The sequence below is a fragment of the Diuraphis noxia genome, unplaced genomic scaffold, assembly GCF_037042655.1.
Source record: "Diuraphis noxia isolate RWA-SAM2 unplaced genomic scaffold, SU_Dnox_SAM2 contig0005, whole genome shotgun sequence".
Classification (NCBI taxonomy): domain Eukaryota; kingdom Metazoa; phylum Arthropoda; class Insecta; order Hemiptera; family Aphididae; genus Diuraphis; species Diuraphis noxia.
The window spans coordinates 27,499,445-27,519,391 of NW_028301715.1; the positions used below are offsets into that span (position 1 = coordinate 27,499,445).

The window sequence follows — 19,947 nt, forward strand, 5'->3', positions numbered from 1 at the left end:
CTGTGTAATAAATAATTGTAGTCATTTTAGACATGCATTTAAATAGTTTATTGATAAATTAAAAAAAAAATGTCTTTACACGTTTAATTTTTGGTGACGATAAATTATTATGCAATACAAATTCGTTTAGGATTTGTTAGAACGTTTTAGACACTTATTTTTGCGTCAGTTCAACTCATCTGCAGTTATTATTTTTATTTTTTTTATTAAAGAAATAACCCTTGGTAACTTGGTCATTGGGACACCTGCAGTTATGTATACATGGCTTTGTGATTATTTTCAGACCAATGGATAGCATACAATATAGAGATATTATCGTAAGTATCTATATATCGTCATATAATATATAGTATAACTATTTCAAAATCAGATTGATTATTGCTTTTTTTTACGTTCAATCTTCTGAATCGTTTTCTGGTTTTTTCCATTCGTTTCTGTCTTCCGCTTTTCAGTTTTCAGCTGTAAGTACGAAGCGCACCTTTCACCTTCGGACATTTGCGATCTATCTTCTATACTCAATCCTATAGATTTTCTATGTAATACATTTTAATAATCATTCACGCCTGATTTTACTGCCAATCTATTCATTTTGTCTATTCATCTAGCTTATCCGTTATATAAAGTTCATCCTTTAATTTATAATTTCCTCGATACACATTGTTCTTAACATAATTAAACTTATATAACATTTCAAACGCTTAATATGATGTCGTCTAGTTTTCGATTCAATACGCAACAATATTATGCTACAGACATAAGTTTTTAAATTTTAATAGAGAATTCTTTTTTAAATGTATTGATACTTTTTAATATAATAACTACAACCATGACCTGTCTTTAACTCGTCTCTCTATTCATCAATTGTTTACAGTTATTGGATAGTCTGCGTAGATAAATTGCGATTACACGTAAACAATAGTTTTTTTTTTTTTTTTTTTGAGAGCACAGATCGTTTTGAGCTATAGAAGGAGATAAATTAATAATAAGTATCAGAATATAAATCTCTTGAACGAAGTCCGTATAATAATTACTTTGATTACTTCATATTCCATTAGTTGTCGAAACGCGCAGCAAAGCGATTGCGACGGAATAAACTTAACTAATCGTGTTGTGTATAATAATATTATGCATTCAGGAAGCGTCATCGTCCTTCCCTTTTTCGAAGGGCATGAAATCGAACAATACGGAGCTCGCCGTCTTCAACCGTTGGGTGGTGAGGTTTTGTTATTGTTTCTCGGTCGGTGACGACGACGACGATGGCTACTGACAATCGCACGTTTTCGATGAGTTTTAAAATATCGTATGGATTTCAAAGTGAACAATATACGCTCCCGTCGCCGGGTATACTGTGAACGGAAAAGGAAATATAATTATTCCTATTCACCGACTTTCGACGCCCGAACATATTTTATTCAAAAAGCGCTGAAGCTATACTATATATACACGAAGTGCCCACATAAATAATACATCGAACGGTCCAGAATAATTTGAAAATTATTCGCTAAAGATCGACGTTTAATATATCAAACGATGAGGCTTAATTTTTGAAAATGAGCCATTTTTTGTTGTTGAAGAAAAAACAGTAACGGGTAACACATATCTAAACATGTTGCAAACATGGTTGTCTCCACAGTTACAAGCGGATAGTGATGAGTTTGTTTTTCATCAAGATGAAGCACCGTCGAATTGGAAGTTAGAAGTTAGTCGGTAATTGAACGGTGAACCCCCTCAGCAATGGATTGGGCGTAAAGGAAACGACGATTTTGTGATTCATCCCTGGTCACCTCGTTCCCCTGACCTCACAATGTGTGATTTTTTATGGGGCTACGTAAAATAGAAGTGTATGTACCACCATTATCTACAAACTTGGAAGAAAAATCAGAATCAAAGATGCTGTTAATGCTGTGACACCTGATATGATCATCAACGTTAGGGAAGAATTTAATTACCGTATAGATGTATGTCGGGATGTTGTTCGGGGTGATATGGATCATATGCTGTAACCAAATAAAAGTAAATAAAACTTGACTATTTTAACAATATATTTTACTTTATTTCACCCTCATATTATCTTCATTTTTAATATAAATATCAATTTTTGAATTCGGATGAAAACTTTTGATACATTCTGGATAATATACCTATACATATTATTATTAATCAACGTCGTCTATTTCGTAATTATCTAAGTTTCCAATTACAATGATCAAAGCATTGTGACACATAATACAGGTATATTATGCATAATGTATTATATCATATACCTATATATATATAGACGGGCACTGCAGTAACTATTTAGTTTATTATTATGTTTCGGAAATAATAGAATATTACGTAATTTAAAACGTAAAAGACTTTGGAGGGTGTGACGTTATGCAATAATTATATTATTTATAATTACGTATATATTTATTGAATATTATTCCAATCGTAAGCGAACTATTTCGTTATCTGCAAAATAATGTATATGTCATAGTTGTACTAAAATAGTATCATTCTTTTTTTTTTTTACGAAATTTTTAATAGGCATATAATGCCTACCTAATAATGATATCAAACAATATGTCTCTGGAATTATTATGTTTTACGTTTTGCATTTGCTGCACATATGTTTGACTAGGTAGACGAATAGTTTGCTCCTATATGATATCGATAAAATTACTGTGAAAATTTAAATATTATTAATTCATTGTTGTGAAATCAAATCGGTCGCATACAAGTTTGTTTTATTCTAAAGTAATTGTATTCAGATATTTTACTTTGAATTGTTTTTTAATTCATTCTTCAAATATTGTTTTATTATTTTTTTTTACTTAATATAAACAATATTATTAATATAATTTCGAACTTAATAAAATAACATTGTATATAAGCATCTAATAAAAGTTTAACAAAATAACCGGTAATAACTACGGTGGAGGGATGGTAATTTTTTGTTGTCGTTCCATGTATTCTACTTTAATCTACATTTATATAAAAAAAAAACTATTTAGATTTATTATTAATACTTCGGAATTTTTACATTATTAAAATAGAGGATCGTTCTTATATTTAAAAAAAATATATACATATAATAATAATAACATTAATAAAAAACTTAAAAATCATCATAACACAAAATAAAACTCTAATTGCATAAAAATATATATATATATATATATAAATTTACTAAAACAGCCTAATGATAAATCGATTGTGTACTAAAAAAAAAAAATTCACCTCATAAACGCTGTTTATATTTTGATAGATAGATGATACGATGAACTTGCATGATTATGTGATTGTTTGAAGGTTCTCAATCGAGTTTCCACAAAAGTTAAGGGAAACATAAACATATTTATATATCATTATATTTTATATATATTATATCTTAAAACGTTTGTACCATTCATATGAATTAAGAACCTATCATAACAATATTTTAAGAATATAACTTATTATATTATTACATTTGTGCAGTGAGGTGTGAATGTGTGACAAAATTGTAATGTGTTTTTTCTTTAATACCGGTTAGCAATATTATTTATCGGACATCTATCGCATGATAGTTAGTTAACTACCTCAATTATTACCACCCCTTAAAATATTAAAACCGAATCCAATGAACCAAAAATAACAAAATCGTAATTGTTCGCGCCTTGCAAAATATTTTCCGGTGTTGTCTCGGTCTGTTTTAACGTAATATAGTAATCAATCAATCAATAAATGTTGTGTATAGGGTCGTTGGCCAAAATACGTTGCATAACAGCCAGGGGCGTAGCATGAATCAGTAGAGCCCCTGGCAGAAAACCAAATTTGCGCCCCCTTGTCCAATTACATTAAAAATAAATGGCAAGTTTTTTGTTCTAAATTGTAATATTTGGATTGAGAATGCCACTCGATGAAATAGCCCTTTTGCCAGTGCCTATATAGCTACGGTCCTGATAATAGCATGAGATACGGAATACAGTCGGTCGGTAACTCTGACTGGTCGATCGTCGCGAATAAGCGCTGCAAGGCGCGCACGTTTGACGTCCGGAGACGTACGGATGGGCTGCCAATCTCCCGCCAACTGTACCGGCCGGATTTAAGTATTATTATGTAGAGCACGGGTCAGACTGGTCATAACAAAGAGGCACCAGTCGCAATGAGGTACACGATAGCTGCAAATTTGTTTGATCGAACCATTCTTGGCGACCCGTGTTTATTCTGCGATAAGGGACACGTATTCTGTTATGATGTTCGTTACGACAGTAACGGGCATAAAGAATCAGGATGAGCAAAAGCGACGAGAATTATGGGCTACATATTAATTATTAATAAAAGGGATAATATGACGTAAACTGGACGACTTACTTGCAGCCCTTACAATCCATACACGATGTCGGTGTCGTGTTCTACTCCCAACTCGGTGGGCACCCTCCGTTCCGTCACAGAACACTGGACCGCCCGCAGCCCGTACAACGACAGCGCACGAGATTACGACGACAGATCGCAGTGGGCGTGATTTGGAGAGCAGCGGCGACCAATGCAGCAGGCGACCCGTGTTATCGCCGCCGTACGACCGCACGCGACAACCAATCGCAGCGACGCAGTGGGCGGGGCCATGTCTATAAATACGATTGCGGAACACGAAAGAGCTCATTACTCCTACTACACCGTAGCAAGACCCACTGCGGTCTTAGAGTCAATCACTCGGCACATCTACGTATTCCTTAGCAAACCTTTTTACCAAACGGAATAGAACTAGTGTTATACAGTCTACTTAATCGTTCGTTCATACGGAACAGTAATTCTATAATAATATATAAATAATAGGGTTCCGGGATTTTAGAAAAAACGTCGTACTCAAGCGTGTCACGCCTTGCCCAAATTATCAATGTTGAGAATCGCTGTTTTAGAGCAAATAAACTATTATAATTACTATAGATGGTTTACTGTTTGTACTCTTGAACGTCGGACGCCTAAAACTGCGTCACTTGGATTAATCGTTTTTTATTTTGGAAGTTTTACACACATGTGCGTTTCATATAAGTATTACTAGAAACGATCTGTGATAATATATTATATACATATATATATATATATATATATTTGTCGTCTACGACATTTCTGTCTGAAAAATATTGGCGTTTCAAATGTATTTCGCGTGCTATAATATGCGTATATATCTATAATATCGAACAATCAACATATTAACTTATTTCAATTTTATTATATGTATAGGTACATTTTGAATTTTGGATCTTTTTTTTAATACTTTTAAAATGTTCAAGGTAGACATCTGATTGATTTTTCACTAATATACGCTTAAATTTCTGAACAGTATTTTAACAGTATCCATGTGATTAATTGTTTAGCTTGCTTGTAAAGTTTGGAAAGTTGTCTTATTGGAATTAAGAATCGCGAGTGAATAACCGAACAAATCTAGTACTTATAGGTACAATGAGCATCATAAGGTCAGCGCTTCAAGTAATTACAACACATTTCCGCTCTTACGTACTATGGTTGTGATACCACAGAATAGATTACATGGTTGTGTAAGTACCGCACTGCTTGTACATCAGATGTCGAGGTCTCCGAAATGTGCAGTGTCGCCGAAACTAATCGTTTTTGGTTTGGAAGTTTTACACACATATAGCCAACACAATGTAAGTATGAATGTGATGCATATATTACTCGAGACTGCCGTTGTTGGAAATATATAAATCTTCGCGGTTTACAACGATTCTGTATAACCCGTAGACGAGAGACGTTTCGATACATCGATGTATCGTGACACCCGAAATATATGTCGCGTGTTTTATGCGCTTATAATTTATATCCTATCGTGTTATATAGACATCGTGATATACAAGACATCATAATATATACGTATATATTTGTATATATTGTCGTGCGTACCAGCGAGACTTTCGGGACACGGAAATTCTTATTCGAAGTTTTATTACACGACGATAGCGCAAGTATATATATATATACTAAATGGCGGTGCAGTATACACATATTATATATATACACACAAAATATACACCGATTCTCTTTAATAGCTCCGCGTCAGAGACACAGCCGCAACGTGGCATTAACTCGTTTCGCGTGCTCTATATATTATAATATATATACGCGTGTAATATACTGTAGACGTCGCACATTTATCTTTTTTCTCTATCCTCTTTCACTCCGCCATTCTGCCCAAAACTCGCCACAGTCCGCAGAGGAGGAAAAACATTACTTGTAATACGCGTGTACGTATATTATGGTATATTTTATGGTCGGGATTTCGCGTCGTGGATAACATGTATATAGTGTTTACATATTATTATTATTATTATTATTATTATCATGCCGTGACTTTGTACTTTCCATACATTATATTATGACGTGTGGGCTTTGCGACGCACAAATTATAATATTGACGAGAACTGCGTCGTGAACACAATGTATTATAATGAGACGTGCGTGGTGTGTATAACCCTATAATATGCATATTATTATGTACATGGACGGCGTCTTGTGTATAGTCGAGTCGAAGGTAAAAACTAAGTGATTAGATGCGAAGACCGATGGGTCCTGGTAAAGCATTGTAACTATAATATAACCACTGCAGCAGTTATAATGAGCTATTATTTAATCATTTTTCATCTGTTTACAAATAAATCTATACAATAGTATAACTATGATGATCATTTTAAAAATCGTAAAATTAAAAAAAAAAAACGGTTTCTAGTTTTTTATTTTGTCAAATCAAAAATCGACAACAATAATAACTGTCGGAGACGGTGATCAATAGTATCATAATAATATAATACCATCATCGTTTCTTTGAGTTCAGAGAAAAATAAATGCTAAAAAGCTAAATATTACGCATTAACATAAGTGCGTCTTTCGCATTTTACATTCGACTTGAAAGCACAGTCATAAGAAGATGGAGTTTTTGATTACGCCTCTTGCTACGATATGATACTTGTACATATACGAAAATACTTTATGGCCTCTTTGTAAATTGTTTTATTATTTATTGTCATTCTACACGTGCCTATGTATATATATATATATTAATCTCGACTTTTATTGTTTCATTGAAATCAAACGTTCCGAAAAGCGAAAGACAAAAAGGACTTGGCGTACTCACTCATACCGCAACCTCGACGGCCAAGTCCTTAAGGCGACGTTTGTTGAATAAAGCATGGAAGAAAACGACGCGCAATAACGTCGTAAAATAAATATATTTTTTTCTTGTTGCTATTAACCTTTTTCCGTTATTGTGTACTTATTTACCCAATGCTTATATATATTATTCTGATTCTTACGACTACGGGTCACCCCTGCGAAAACATTACTTTTAGCGTGATTATGTGCAAATCGTTATAATTTACCGTCGTAACTTTATTACCTACTCAATATATTGTAAGGGTTTTATTTGTATTTATATTTATAAACAAAATAAAATAAAATAACGGTACATGATCCAGGAAACGATTTTATTTTCCCTCCGAACCAGAACAATTTTACTATACACAGCAGTGTATATCACGCTGCAACAGGCACTATCGAAAATAAGCCTAAGTATCAGTATAATAGTTGTACCTGTTGTGTATAAAATATTACGGCCGTGTGGCAACCATAGCAACCAGTAGAAAAAGAAATAGGACTTTCGTTCTACTGCATAAAATTGTCTAGTGCTATAGGATAAGTGGTGATTTTTTGATAAATAAATTAAGAAAATACCTATAGAAATTGAATTTTGGACGATTAAATATTACAAATATTTGAAAATGTCATAATTAAAAATATGTCATTAAATGTTCAGACTAGCAGAGAGAAATAATGACATCAAGTGAAATGTCGATCTATTCTTCTGATCATATAGACTTGTAGGCTATAAAATATTATTGACCTCTTGTTCGTAAATTAATTTGTATGTATGAAAATTATAGGAAAAATCATCCTGCTTAAGAATATGAAATAAAAAAAGTATGTGTATTGTTATCAAAAAATAAAATAAATAAATCCCAAGAATTCCAACGATATAAGAAATACGAGTAAAACATTTTTTTTTTTTTTTATTTAGCTTCTAGTGTAACTATGATATCTTAAGAATTATCAAAATATAAAAAAGATAATTAAGGCAAACGATACAAAATAATATTTGTGAACATTGTAATTTACGTGTATAACATATTTCTAAATAACATTGTGATGATTTTCGTTTTAATCAGTTCGACAGAGATGGGGCCCGCCTAGATTATAATATATTATTTTGCATCATTACGACCGACTGGTTTTTAATTATTTTCGCATAATGTTTCACTACGATTTGTTCTCGGTACAAGTATTAAACTTTTACAGTTACGCCGCCGGTCACATCCCTAAAATCCTTTTCAAAACAAAAACATCGCCGAATTCGTCGTATGTGGGTATTCAATACTGCAGTGACGGTGGTGTACACTGGGGATATAATGTGAAATAGCCCGCAGTCAAACTCGAAATAATTTGCAGACGACCCAAGCGGCTAACAATCGTCCACAATTAAAATAATTTCGTACGACAATAATACACCATTATAAGGCAAACTGTATATTAAGACGACTCGTCCCGATCATTCGATTTCGTTTAGCGTACTATTGGTACTTTAATATTTTATACGTGAACGATTTGACGACGTTATTTGTGTGATGCAGGACTTTATTGCGACCATAAATCTCAAAAGTTATATGCGCCATTTATACGATACATAATAATGTACCTATACATCATCTCTTTTCGTAAATGCATCGTCATCAGAGCGAACTCGACAAAACTCTCTGTAGACCGTAGTGTAGGTACCTGTTTACACAATACACAACGATCCATCAATAAGCACGGTAACCCATTTTATACTTTTAAAAATGCGGTTTTTTTAAATGTTTAATTATGATGAAATTAATGTGAAAATACCATATATTTTCATATAGTTGTATTTATTTTTTTACCATTGGACGATCGCTTATAAGTTATAAGTGATATAAACTTTAATTTTTAAAACGAGAACCCTATTTATTTTGCAACTATAAATTATCATCAATAAAATTATCTTTTTGAAAATGTCGATGCAGCTAATTCAAAATTTGAACTGAGTCTGACTTTCAGTGAAGTTATACTTATAACGATATGTGGTCTTACATAATATATAAATCACACGATATAGGTGTGTAATATGTTTTATCCATCTAGTGTTTATTAGATTTTTATACTCAGATAATTCTTAATATTTTAGTAAATTTTTATAAATCAATACATTTTTTTAATTTGTATGGTGCTCATATTTTCCATACAATATTTTTATGAACCATTATCTTTATTATCTATTTAAAGCTTTATAAATTATGAATTATTTGTTCAAATTTTGAATTAGATGGATCAATACTGATAAAAATTATTTGCTTAACAATTTATAGAAAAATGTATGGCTTTTGTTTGGAAAAAATAAAGTTGTATCACGCCACGATGAACTCTACTTAGATGGACGTTTTATTCAAATATTTGAATAACTTTATTATTAATATAAAAAATGTCTGGGACTACTGACCATGCTTGGCGAATCACACTGTAAGTTGTCCATGTAGTAACTTCGATATACTTTTCGTATACTAGTCGAATATCTGAGAATATCATAAAACATTATTTTATGTTTGCTGTCATAAGAGGTCGTTATGAAGTACATGGTGAAAACCGCACTGTGGGACCGAGTTCAGACTTATAGTCCTTTGAGATAGAACATTACATTTTAAACGCACAAAAAAATTATGAACTATTTAATACAATTGTATCGTCGGTCCTCTTTATTGTATCTGTATTACACAATAATAGCAACACGTTTTATTTTTATATTATTACTAGCTGTCCCGACACGGCGTTGCCCGCGTATTAGTTTGTTTTTTGGCATTTTCGTAGGCAGTGTATAGTGTTACTACTTATTAGTTATTATATGTACCTATGAGAAAATATTTTTATTTTTTTTATTTGTAGTTTATTAGTGGTTTTGGAGATCATAGCGTATAGTAAACTATTGAGAATGTCAAATTAATATTCATATAATGTCACTAATAATAATTAATAACCTTCGGGATTAAGGATAGAACATAGTCTGATGAATGAGTAAATTACAAAGTTCTTCATTGATAACATAAACAAATATATTTTTATAAATTATATACATTTTAAACTATTTTAGATTCTGAACGAAGTGATGAATGTATTGATTTTACAATGATGTGTGTTTTATTTTTTTTATTTTTTTAAGTGTGTGGGAATGCCGTATACTGGTATATGACTGAGATATGAATAGAGCACTGTGAAAGACGATGGCCCATAAAAATAACAAAACACCAAATATTAATTTTTTTGAATTCATTGTATTTTTTATAACTTAACTAATAAATTCAAAATTACATCTCTATCATAAATTATATGAATTAAAAAAAAATATTGTCAGTTTCTTAGTGCGATGGAGTGTTCCGTATTTTTAGTAAATCCATCTTTAGCCGACACAAACAAACTGGATGGTTTACCCACGCGAGAACATGCCACGTATAATTGTCCGTGTGAAAAACACGGTGTGCCCAGATCTAAGCCACAAACAGTCATCGTTTGGCCTTGAGACTTATTGATTGTCATTGCGAATGCCAATCTGATTGGAAATAGAACCCGTTTGAATTCAATTGGGACATCTGTAGTGATAATAGGGATTCGTAGTAGTAATACATCTTCTCCGCGAAAATTACCATTCAAAATGCTGGCTTCGATAACGTTTTTCATCAATTTTTTAATAACTAATCGCGTGCCATTGCACAGCCTTGATGGGTTCAAATTACGTAGCAAAATAATTGGAGATCTTCAGTTGTAAATGGTGTGGAGGCATGCCTGGCAAATCCAATGAGTTCAAAAATCTCGGTCCACTTTATTGTATCTGTATTACACAATAATAGCAACGCCTTTTATTTTTATATTATTATTTGTGTGTACACTTTTAAATCACTTTTGAATTGATGATGATGCATAAACGCACGCAAGCCCTACGCTGCGCGTATTATGATAATGTTGTTGGTTTTTTTTTTCATATTTATACATACGTACACATAGAAAACTCGCCGGAAAATCTATTTATTATATAATCGTGACGGGCGACAAAAATAACGTTTCGATGGTTTTATACAATTTATTGAACAATGAGCATCGAGCATTCGCGTTAAAAACATCACCGTCAGACTAGTATTATGTTTTTTTTATATATTGATTTATTGAATTTTATACTGCTATTAACATCACATAGATTTTCCGTCTATGAATTATTGATGGTAATTATTTTACCAGGACTTAAAAATATTGTTTATTCATATGTGGTAGCAGAATGCAGTTTTGACCGCATGAACTTAAAATTGTTAATTATAACATCACGATGATGATACAGCTGGCTCTAATGTATTGTACAATACTTGCAAAACGTGTACCTATATAATACAATCATATTATGGCGGTTAGTTTAGGTTTTAAATTATCTATTTTATAAGCCAAATCTTATCGCTTATCAAAATATCGCTCACATTATTGTCAGAGGAATAATACTTTAGCAAACGCATCGTTTGTAGTTTTAATATATTTTCACCTATAAAATATTATGTATAAGTGATAGAAGTAGATATAAGTGTACTCTTAACGCTGCTGTTTTAATTTAATTTTGACGTTTTGATTAAAAAAAAAAAAAAAATAATTAAAAATTGTAAAGAATAATGTATACGTGCTCTATAAACATCATAATTTTATCAATTTTTACATTCGCTTTGCCTGAGGACCCGAAAAATCGATTCGACGATTGACATATAATGTTATATACCTACAATGGCTAGTCGAACGCACACTGTTGTGTGATACAAAATAATTAAGAGGCTGATTTTTCGGGAAAACCTATGTTTATCCTCTGCGGTCGAAAACCGTGTTAACCTATATATACCTATATATGTTATACGTATAATAGCTGATTAGACGAGGGGTCGTGTTATATATCTAAGCAAATAGAATTTCGGCTGAGGTTTGATGGTTTATCCTGACACCCGCAAGGTATCACAAAGAAAGTCATTCCGTTCAACAGCCGTGATATGTGACTTGTGGGTGGAAGCGAGCGAACCCTGCGAACGAAATGCCGTTCATTAATCACCAGACTTTTCTGTGCATTGGTGTACGAGCACTACCACTATAATAGGTACATCATACGAGTGCGTAAGTGTGGGTGCGCCTGTTTGAATTGTTTAGTTTTAATTAATGTTACTCCTTTTAAACATGCGTATATGTATATACATGTCTTCAACACTGAGTTTCACCTGTATAGATAAATATGCGCTCGTGTGCGTGTGCTTATTTTGTTTATACCGTGCACTATACAGTGTGAGTCATAAAGTATATTGCTCATACCCCAATTTTTGCTTAAGCAATGAATTTATTCAAATTAAAAGTTTTAAATAATTAGCTGTATGCAGTAGGATCATACTTTTAAATCTTTTTTTTTTTTAATAAGAACCATCTTTTTCTAAAGTAAAACGTTAACCAGATGATGTTATTTAAAACTTCAATGCATATAAACCAAAACGCATAACGATTAGTTTCCTATAGGTAGACTTTAAACCATAACTTACATATTAAGAATATATAGTTCAAGATGAAATAGATCCTAGAACATAATATATGGGGGTTATGTAATAGTTAAAAAATGATATTAGTTTATTAAAGTTATAATTACTAGACCAGTTGTTGTGTATGTTTTATATCAAATATTCAAATATAACAAAAGTTAATAATTCATAAGTCCAAACTTCATATGCTTAGTACATAAATATTAAAAAAAGAAACTTAAGCTACTCGTTTGAATTTCGATTAAAACGCATCAACATTTTCAAAAAAGAAATCTGTACCGCTTCAATATGCTACTATTTTTAATGGCGAAAAAATGTGCAGTAAATATTTGAAAACCTTGTTTTTCTGTGTTTTAAAAATTTCAAAAAAAAAAAATTAGATATAGAATACAAAAGGAGAGTGAGCGTGTTCGGTGGATCACCCTGTACATTATGAATATAGCTCGACATTGGCTTCCGGGGAGGGTGGTTTTCCCGTCAAGGGCGTGTTTATAAAGTCTGGATTAAATCACCGCTCCCGCGTCGTCGCGCGCCCATCGCCTGTTGGCATTTATAATTGGTAAAAACAATTCCTGCAAGTCGACGCGCCCGTTCACGAGTGCTGTAATAATTGAACGCGATTTAATCTTAACCGCCGCGTTATCGTGCGGTATAATAATAATATAATATAACGTATTATGCGGACTAGCGACGAAAGCTGCGAAACTAGCTATAATGGGCTCAACTCCTCTCCCCCACACCCCAAACATTGCGTAATTGGCCGATATATTGTACAAAAGTCGAAATGAAAATAACCTATATTATAATATTATTGCCGGTTTAGCATGGGCATTGCCCCGGAAATACGATAAACAGTGGTTTAAAATAATAATAACATTAATTCCATGAGGTATTTACGTATTTAGGAAATGTCCACGTTTCGCGTAGGTAGTCAGAAAAAATCTCTTTACAATTTAGTATTATTTGACTTTCAGGTAATAAATTAAAGATTATTTTGTTTGAAATTAAATAATTACGAAATACTAGTAGCTTAAAATTATGATTGAGAGATTTAATTAATTATATATCGTTGAAGAGAGGATGTCTACGCTCGATTTGCTTATTCAATATCTGAACATACACACGTTATAGAACATCGGTGTTCAATTGAAATATTAAATTCTTTAAATGCTCATAACTCGCTCTCGAACTTGAGAAATTATAAGTTACGATTTATTAATGAATAATGATTCTAAAACTGTATAAAACCATCTTATTTTTAAAACGTAACGAACTCTGAGCGCCAAGATTGGGTGAGTTATAAGATCAAGCTTTATAATAGATTAGAGTAATTAATGCACCCAGATTAAACATAAAGGTTATTGCTACGTTATTGTGATCTATGGTTTGTTGGAACTTTAGGATACATTTTTTTCGATATTTTAATCTTAAAGCGAGTAATGAACGTTTTTAAATTGTTTTATTTTACGCAATTATTATAACTTAATTGTTAAAATAACAATTTCGAAAATACACACAACAAACTACATACAAATATATTGTTATCTTTATGTTTAATAATTAATAGGCAAATTTATTCTTAATATAATATAATTATTTAATAAAGACATTATAATTTCTAAACATAAATTATTATTTCATGTTATACGAATTTGTAAGATGGAGATAAAAGTGTGATGGGTCTTGATAATATTATTTGTATATTTTTAAATTCTGATACCGTAGCGTTGCTCTATGTCGAATACCTTTAATATTCGAGATATCCTATATAGGTACCTAAAACCATGAGTCTTAAGACATCTTCCCTCTCAATCGTCGTGTATCTTTTGAATAATTTATTTTAGCACCATCACCTTTAGACTTCAACTATACGACTTACACGACATTTTAACTAATTTTTTTCTCTTACCATTTTGTTCTCAGAGTCGACCGCAGACAAGCGTGCACGACGGTTGCACCACTCTCAACGGCGGGCTGGGACGACACTCGTCTTCCGCATCGTCGTCCGGCGGCGTACACTCTGACACGGCTGTCGAGACGGACAACGTGAGTATTATTGTTTTGTGTTTCTCTCACTAAGTGTACGTGTAAACGTGTGCATAAGTGTGACGTGTGTTGGTGCACATTATCACGTAAACCTTAAATCCTCGCGTTCGGGCGCTCGTGTTTTTCTTTCAAACTAGAGCGGAAAAAAGCTACCACCGAGAACTTTGCGAAGACTTTTCAATTTATAGTGCTTGAACGCGCCCGACCTCCTCTACGAATAAGAAAACTTTCCGCAAAATCTCACCAACGTTTTTCGGGTCCGGTAAACGTATATTGCTTAAAAAATCCCTCCACGAGTTGAATACGCATATGGTGCATATTATATATAAATATATATATATATATATCAGTATTATGCAATAAACAACAAAGTATAATATGCATGAATGTATATAGGTATTATACCCATGCATATAGGATGTTTAAGGTTTGTTAGTAAAAACATTGTAAATGATCTCATGCCGGCGAGTGGAATCGAAAACTTATTTTACGATTTGTGAATTTCAAGTGAAATAACGTACTTAAGGTAATAAGGTATTGGTATACATCCCATTCAGTTTTCATTCGAAATCAAAGCAGTTATAACGAAAGATCTCTTTAGGGAATATATTTTTGATTAAAACCTACCAAGATGAGTGACTTATAAAACAAGTTTTTAGGTTGATGAAAATTATCGTGATCTATCTATTGGCTAATTGTTATTGCGATAAGTTTAATGTTTAGAAAGATATATATGCCTATTTCACAGATTGTATGAGATAATTTTAAAAAATTTGATCCCAACAACCTGAAACACCCTTATAGGTATATACACGACGACGCTAGTGGTTTTTTCGTTTTTGTTTCCCATATTCACTCAATGACATTTCTATAAAGATTGACCATCATACATCTCGTCTCTAAGATAAGCTTATATATTTATACGTGTCTGGCTTATTGTATACTTTACATTATACTCCGTTACCTATGCCTTAACTCGACCTTTTCAGTGGTTTTAATCCAACGAAAATCCACTCTTGGAAAACATCTATTTGTGTAAAGAATGTAATTAACTGAATAAAAATGTTGTCTTTAAAACTCTGATGACTTTCAATAAAATATATTACTTCATTATGAAAAATCCAATTACAGAAGGAAATTAAAAATGTTCGTTCTGCCATATTGCTAACATAACCTGTCTATATCAGTCTGTACGCGAGTGTGGTAGGGATTTTCAAATTATTTTTTTTAAAGAAAATCATTATGTTTTACACTAAAAATTCTATGGTGAAGGGCAAAGACAATATTTTGCAGTAAAACAATGCCTAGGTACTGTATTTTTAAACATCTGAGTTTAATTTATTATAAATAACGTTCAGAAAACAAACAAAGTTTAAAACATAAAGTGTCATGAAATATAATAAATTTAAGCTATTTTATCTTTTTTTTTCTTTCCTTCCAAATGAGGTTCTATACTAATACTTTTTGATGAAGATCAAAAGTCCCCGATAATTCTTTGGAAAAGTTTTAATGAAAATTTTTTGTTCGTAACAATTATTGCTTTTATAAGGTATAGGTGCATGTCGCTTTAAACAAAGAATACATTGTAACAAAATAAAAACTACAATTGCAGTCAATGTTTAAAACTTTTTAGAATTAATAGATTTAGAAGCATATTTATTTAATTGTATTTCCTGGGGGTTTCGCTATTTTAGGTATCTCTTAATATCTAGGTCATGCGGCCCATAAATTTGATTAGGATTTGATTTTTTTATTACCCTCTTAAAGAACTTAATATTTAGAATTTATTTATTAAATTATTAGTATTTAGAACTTATTTTTGAAAAATGTTTAAGTTTTTTTTCTGTGCATTCAAAACAATTAAATTGTATACACTTTGTTCGAGTTTATATTTGAAGTTTGTAATTTTTTCTAAACAATAGTTTGTATACTAATTATCTCACCGAGTTTTATTAATTCCTATGAGACAAAACAATTTAAAAATTTGATAAATACTAAAATTGCACAAATTACTGAAATATTCGATATTACTTTGTGTTAACACTGTATATAGGTACATTTATTAGCTTGTTACATAATAGGATCTTGTTTGACCAGATATCGTATAAATCTAACATTATATTATATTGGTTACTAAAAAACTATATTGTTATCAACTGACGTACTGTGTATCGAGAGGGGCTTTTATGGGCCACATTGACAACCATGGTTATAATATATTATAATATTGTATATTGTAATAATAATATATTATATACAGTACATATAATACGACAGTGTTTTCACTAGGTATACGTTTACCATGATACATGTGATTGGCTTTATAAATATAAAATATATTATATGATATAACTGTCATTATAGGCGATTCGAATTTTGTGCAATAATCTAAAACATTTTTATTGAAAACAAAATAGGTCGGAAACATTAAATACTAAGTCTATAAGTACTTGAATCGAACGATTTAAAAACTTGCATTTGTATAGTTATGAAATAAAATATTATCTCAAAAACATTATATATATTCTTTACAGATATAATATATATTTTATTTTGGGATTAGGAGGGGATGTACTAAAATTACTACTATAGTACATAAAACTAGAACATTTTGAAAATCTAATTAGCATACATGTTATGTATAAGTTAACATTATTTATTATAATTTTAAAATTGGCTATCAGCTATATGAGCTAGTTAATATTAATATACATAATAAATACATACCTAATATATAATTATGCTATACCTGGATAAAAATAGATAAGCATTTCCATAACACTCGTTATATTAGATGTGTTATCCTTACTATTCAGTTACAATATTTTTACTGTGTCATACTCTGTCGCCAGTGAATATATTTATTTTTCGATGTGATAATATATATAGTTGGTACTTGTCTATAAAATATATAATACTGTGTAACCTATATTAATGGACACATTTCAAAAATCAATCATTTCGATTATTCTTTTAGACATTTTTCAATAATAAAAATAATTGGAGATCAGTACACGAAAAACTCGGATTATATATAATATGTATAATGTATATGATATTATACTTTTGTGAACCTATCCTCATTACCTTATGTATCTTTAAATATGCTTATGTTAGTATCAACCTCATGTTTTGAGTCTTACATCATAATTATTTTCCTATTTTTCGGTCTCAGTGTTAGGTAAAACGTCAAATATTACAATTTTTAAATTTTGTAGTCTGTTTTGTAAGATTGTTGTGTAATATTTGATTTTTTTACATGAGGCATATGGACATCAAATAAAACACCCTAAAAGCTCGTATATTTCCAGGCGCGTTTGATTTGCTGTAAACTACTGTGTCTCATCTTTATACACACACATACACAGCTCTGTTCGAATATTTCGATCGCCCGCGCTTGTAAAACGGTGGCCACGTGCTAAACACATTCGTTCTATACGTACTCTTTCTTTGTACTCATTTCTCACGGCTCCAACTTTACGACCAACAGTTGGAGCCGTGATAAGCAATGTATTATGTATATATATACCAGAAAGGTACGCTATTGTTTTACGGTCTGTCGCGCTTCTAAAGGATGTTTTTGCAATGCATTTTATCGTAATGTATATACATATATATAATTAATTGCGCCGCCAGCAGTTGAATATGAGATTTTCTGTACTTAACTCAAACCTCAAAAACTTTTTTTTTCAAATTTAACGTACAACGTACGGGCATATATTTTATGTATGTATGAATAAATATATTTAGTAAGATGAAATCCGTTGCTTATTGCTTAATAAGTTATACGTAAATTGGATTTTTCAAATATCTCTTTTACTTAGACATATTTATATATTCATAAAAACGATTTTTCTTTTTTAATATCAATAGAGTATATAAACACTTTGTATTGGTCATGAAAACGACCAATATTAAAATATCCATATTTCTTACATTGACAATTATATTCTAATTTAAATGAAAATATAATAAATTACTATGTACATAATAATATTTGGTTCGTATAGTTTTTGTATACCTAATTCATACTAAAAATGCAAACGGTTATTTTTTTAGAACTTTAAGTTTTAGAACCCACAACTATCTACGAGTATAAACTATAATGTCTATAATGCCCTCATTCAGTTGTTCAAAGCAAAGTTGTTTTTCTTTTTAAATAAATGACTTAACCATACTAATATGTTATACATACATTAAACTAAACAATAATATAACGTGCAATTATAATATAAGCATTCATTCCCAGATAAGTTGAGACTTTACTTCGGTTGGTTTTTATACCAAATATACTCGTAATATTATTGAAATTTATTGCAGTCAAAGACATCTACTACGTACCATCAAGCGTTATTTTATTGACGATTAAATATATTACATATCCAACCGTTATTTTGTTTTCTTTTGTAGATGTGCAACCGTTTCACTAACGTCGAATCGATTTCGATAAAACTACTGATTAGGTTAGGCTTGACAGTCGATACACACGTCATAATTAAATCAAGAAAAGGAAAACTAGAAGTTATGATGCCGCTTTACTCATTGGCCTCAGATACGAGCCAAGGAGAACTTTCATTTTATTCTAATTTTTATGTTGTACAATATATTCAAGATAATTATCATCTAACATTAAATGTTGTGTATACTCAATTTTTTGCCAAAATTGATGAAATGTAGGTATAAAATATGTAATTTAATAAATAAATCAAATAAATATTTCCGTGACTATTTGGGAAATAATTATTGTGTTCAATTTAATATTATTTTTCATTGAAAATTGAATTAAATTAGAATTTTTGGTCCTCAATTTGCTAATAAGTAATCACAAAAATATTACTTCAAATGTAATACCTAATACATATTAAATATAGACTAAATGTATACATATGTATTGTGTTTAAATGCTAATTTTTGCGTTTTTATTGTTCAAAACCTCAAAAATTGTAATATTTAACTAATAAACATGTAGGTATATATTATAAGTAAATACACATAAGTGGACTGTATTGATAAAATTATATAGGTTTTTTTTTAAATGTATTTAAATCTTGACAAGTTTATGTAGATATATTGAATAATAAATAATTTAGTAATACTAAATTTACAAGATAGTGGTGTGAAAGATAATAGTTAAGCATCGAATAGCATCATTCGACTCGATCAAGACTAGGTATGCCCATTTATGTTAGCATATTATTTTTAAATGTCTGTTTGGATTTTGGAAAAAAGTTTTATAAGTGAATTTTGGTAATTT

The 19,947-nt window shown here is 30.9% G+C and overlaps 1 protein-coding gene across 2 annotated transcripts in view; it reads left to right on the forward strand.

Moving 5' to 3' along the window:
* LOC107163163 (uncharacterized) overlaps window positions 1-19,947 on the forward strand; it is a 186,949-nt gene that overhangs the window by 122,679 nt on the left and 44,323 nt on the right. For both annotated transcript variants that reach the window (XM_089228037.1, XM_089228038.1), the window contains one exon: window positions 14,571-14,693. In XM_089228037.1, coding sequence (XP_089084163.1) covers window positions 14,571-14,693 — 123 coding nt within the window. The remainder of the gene's footprint in view (window positions 1-14,570; window positions 14,694-19,947) is intronic.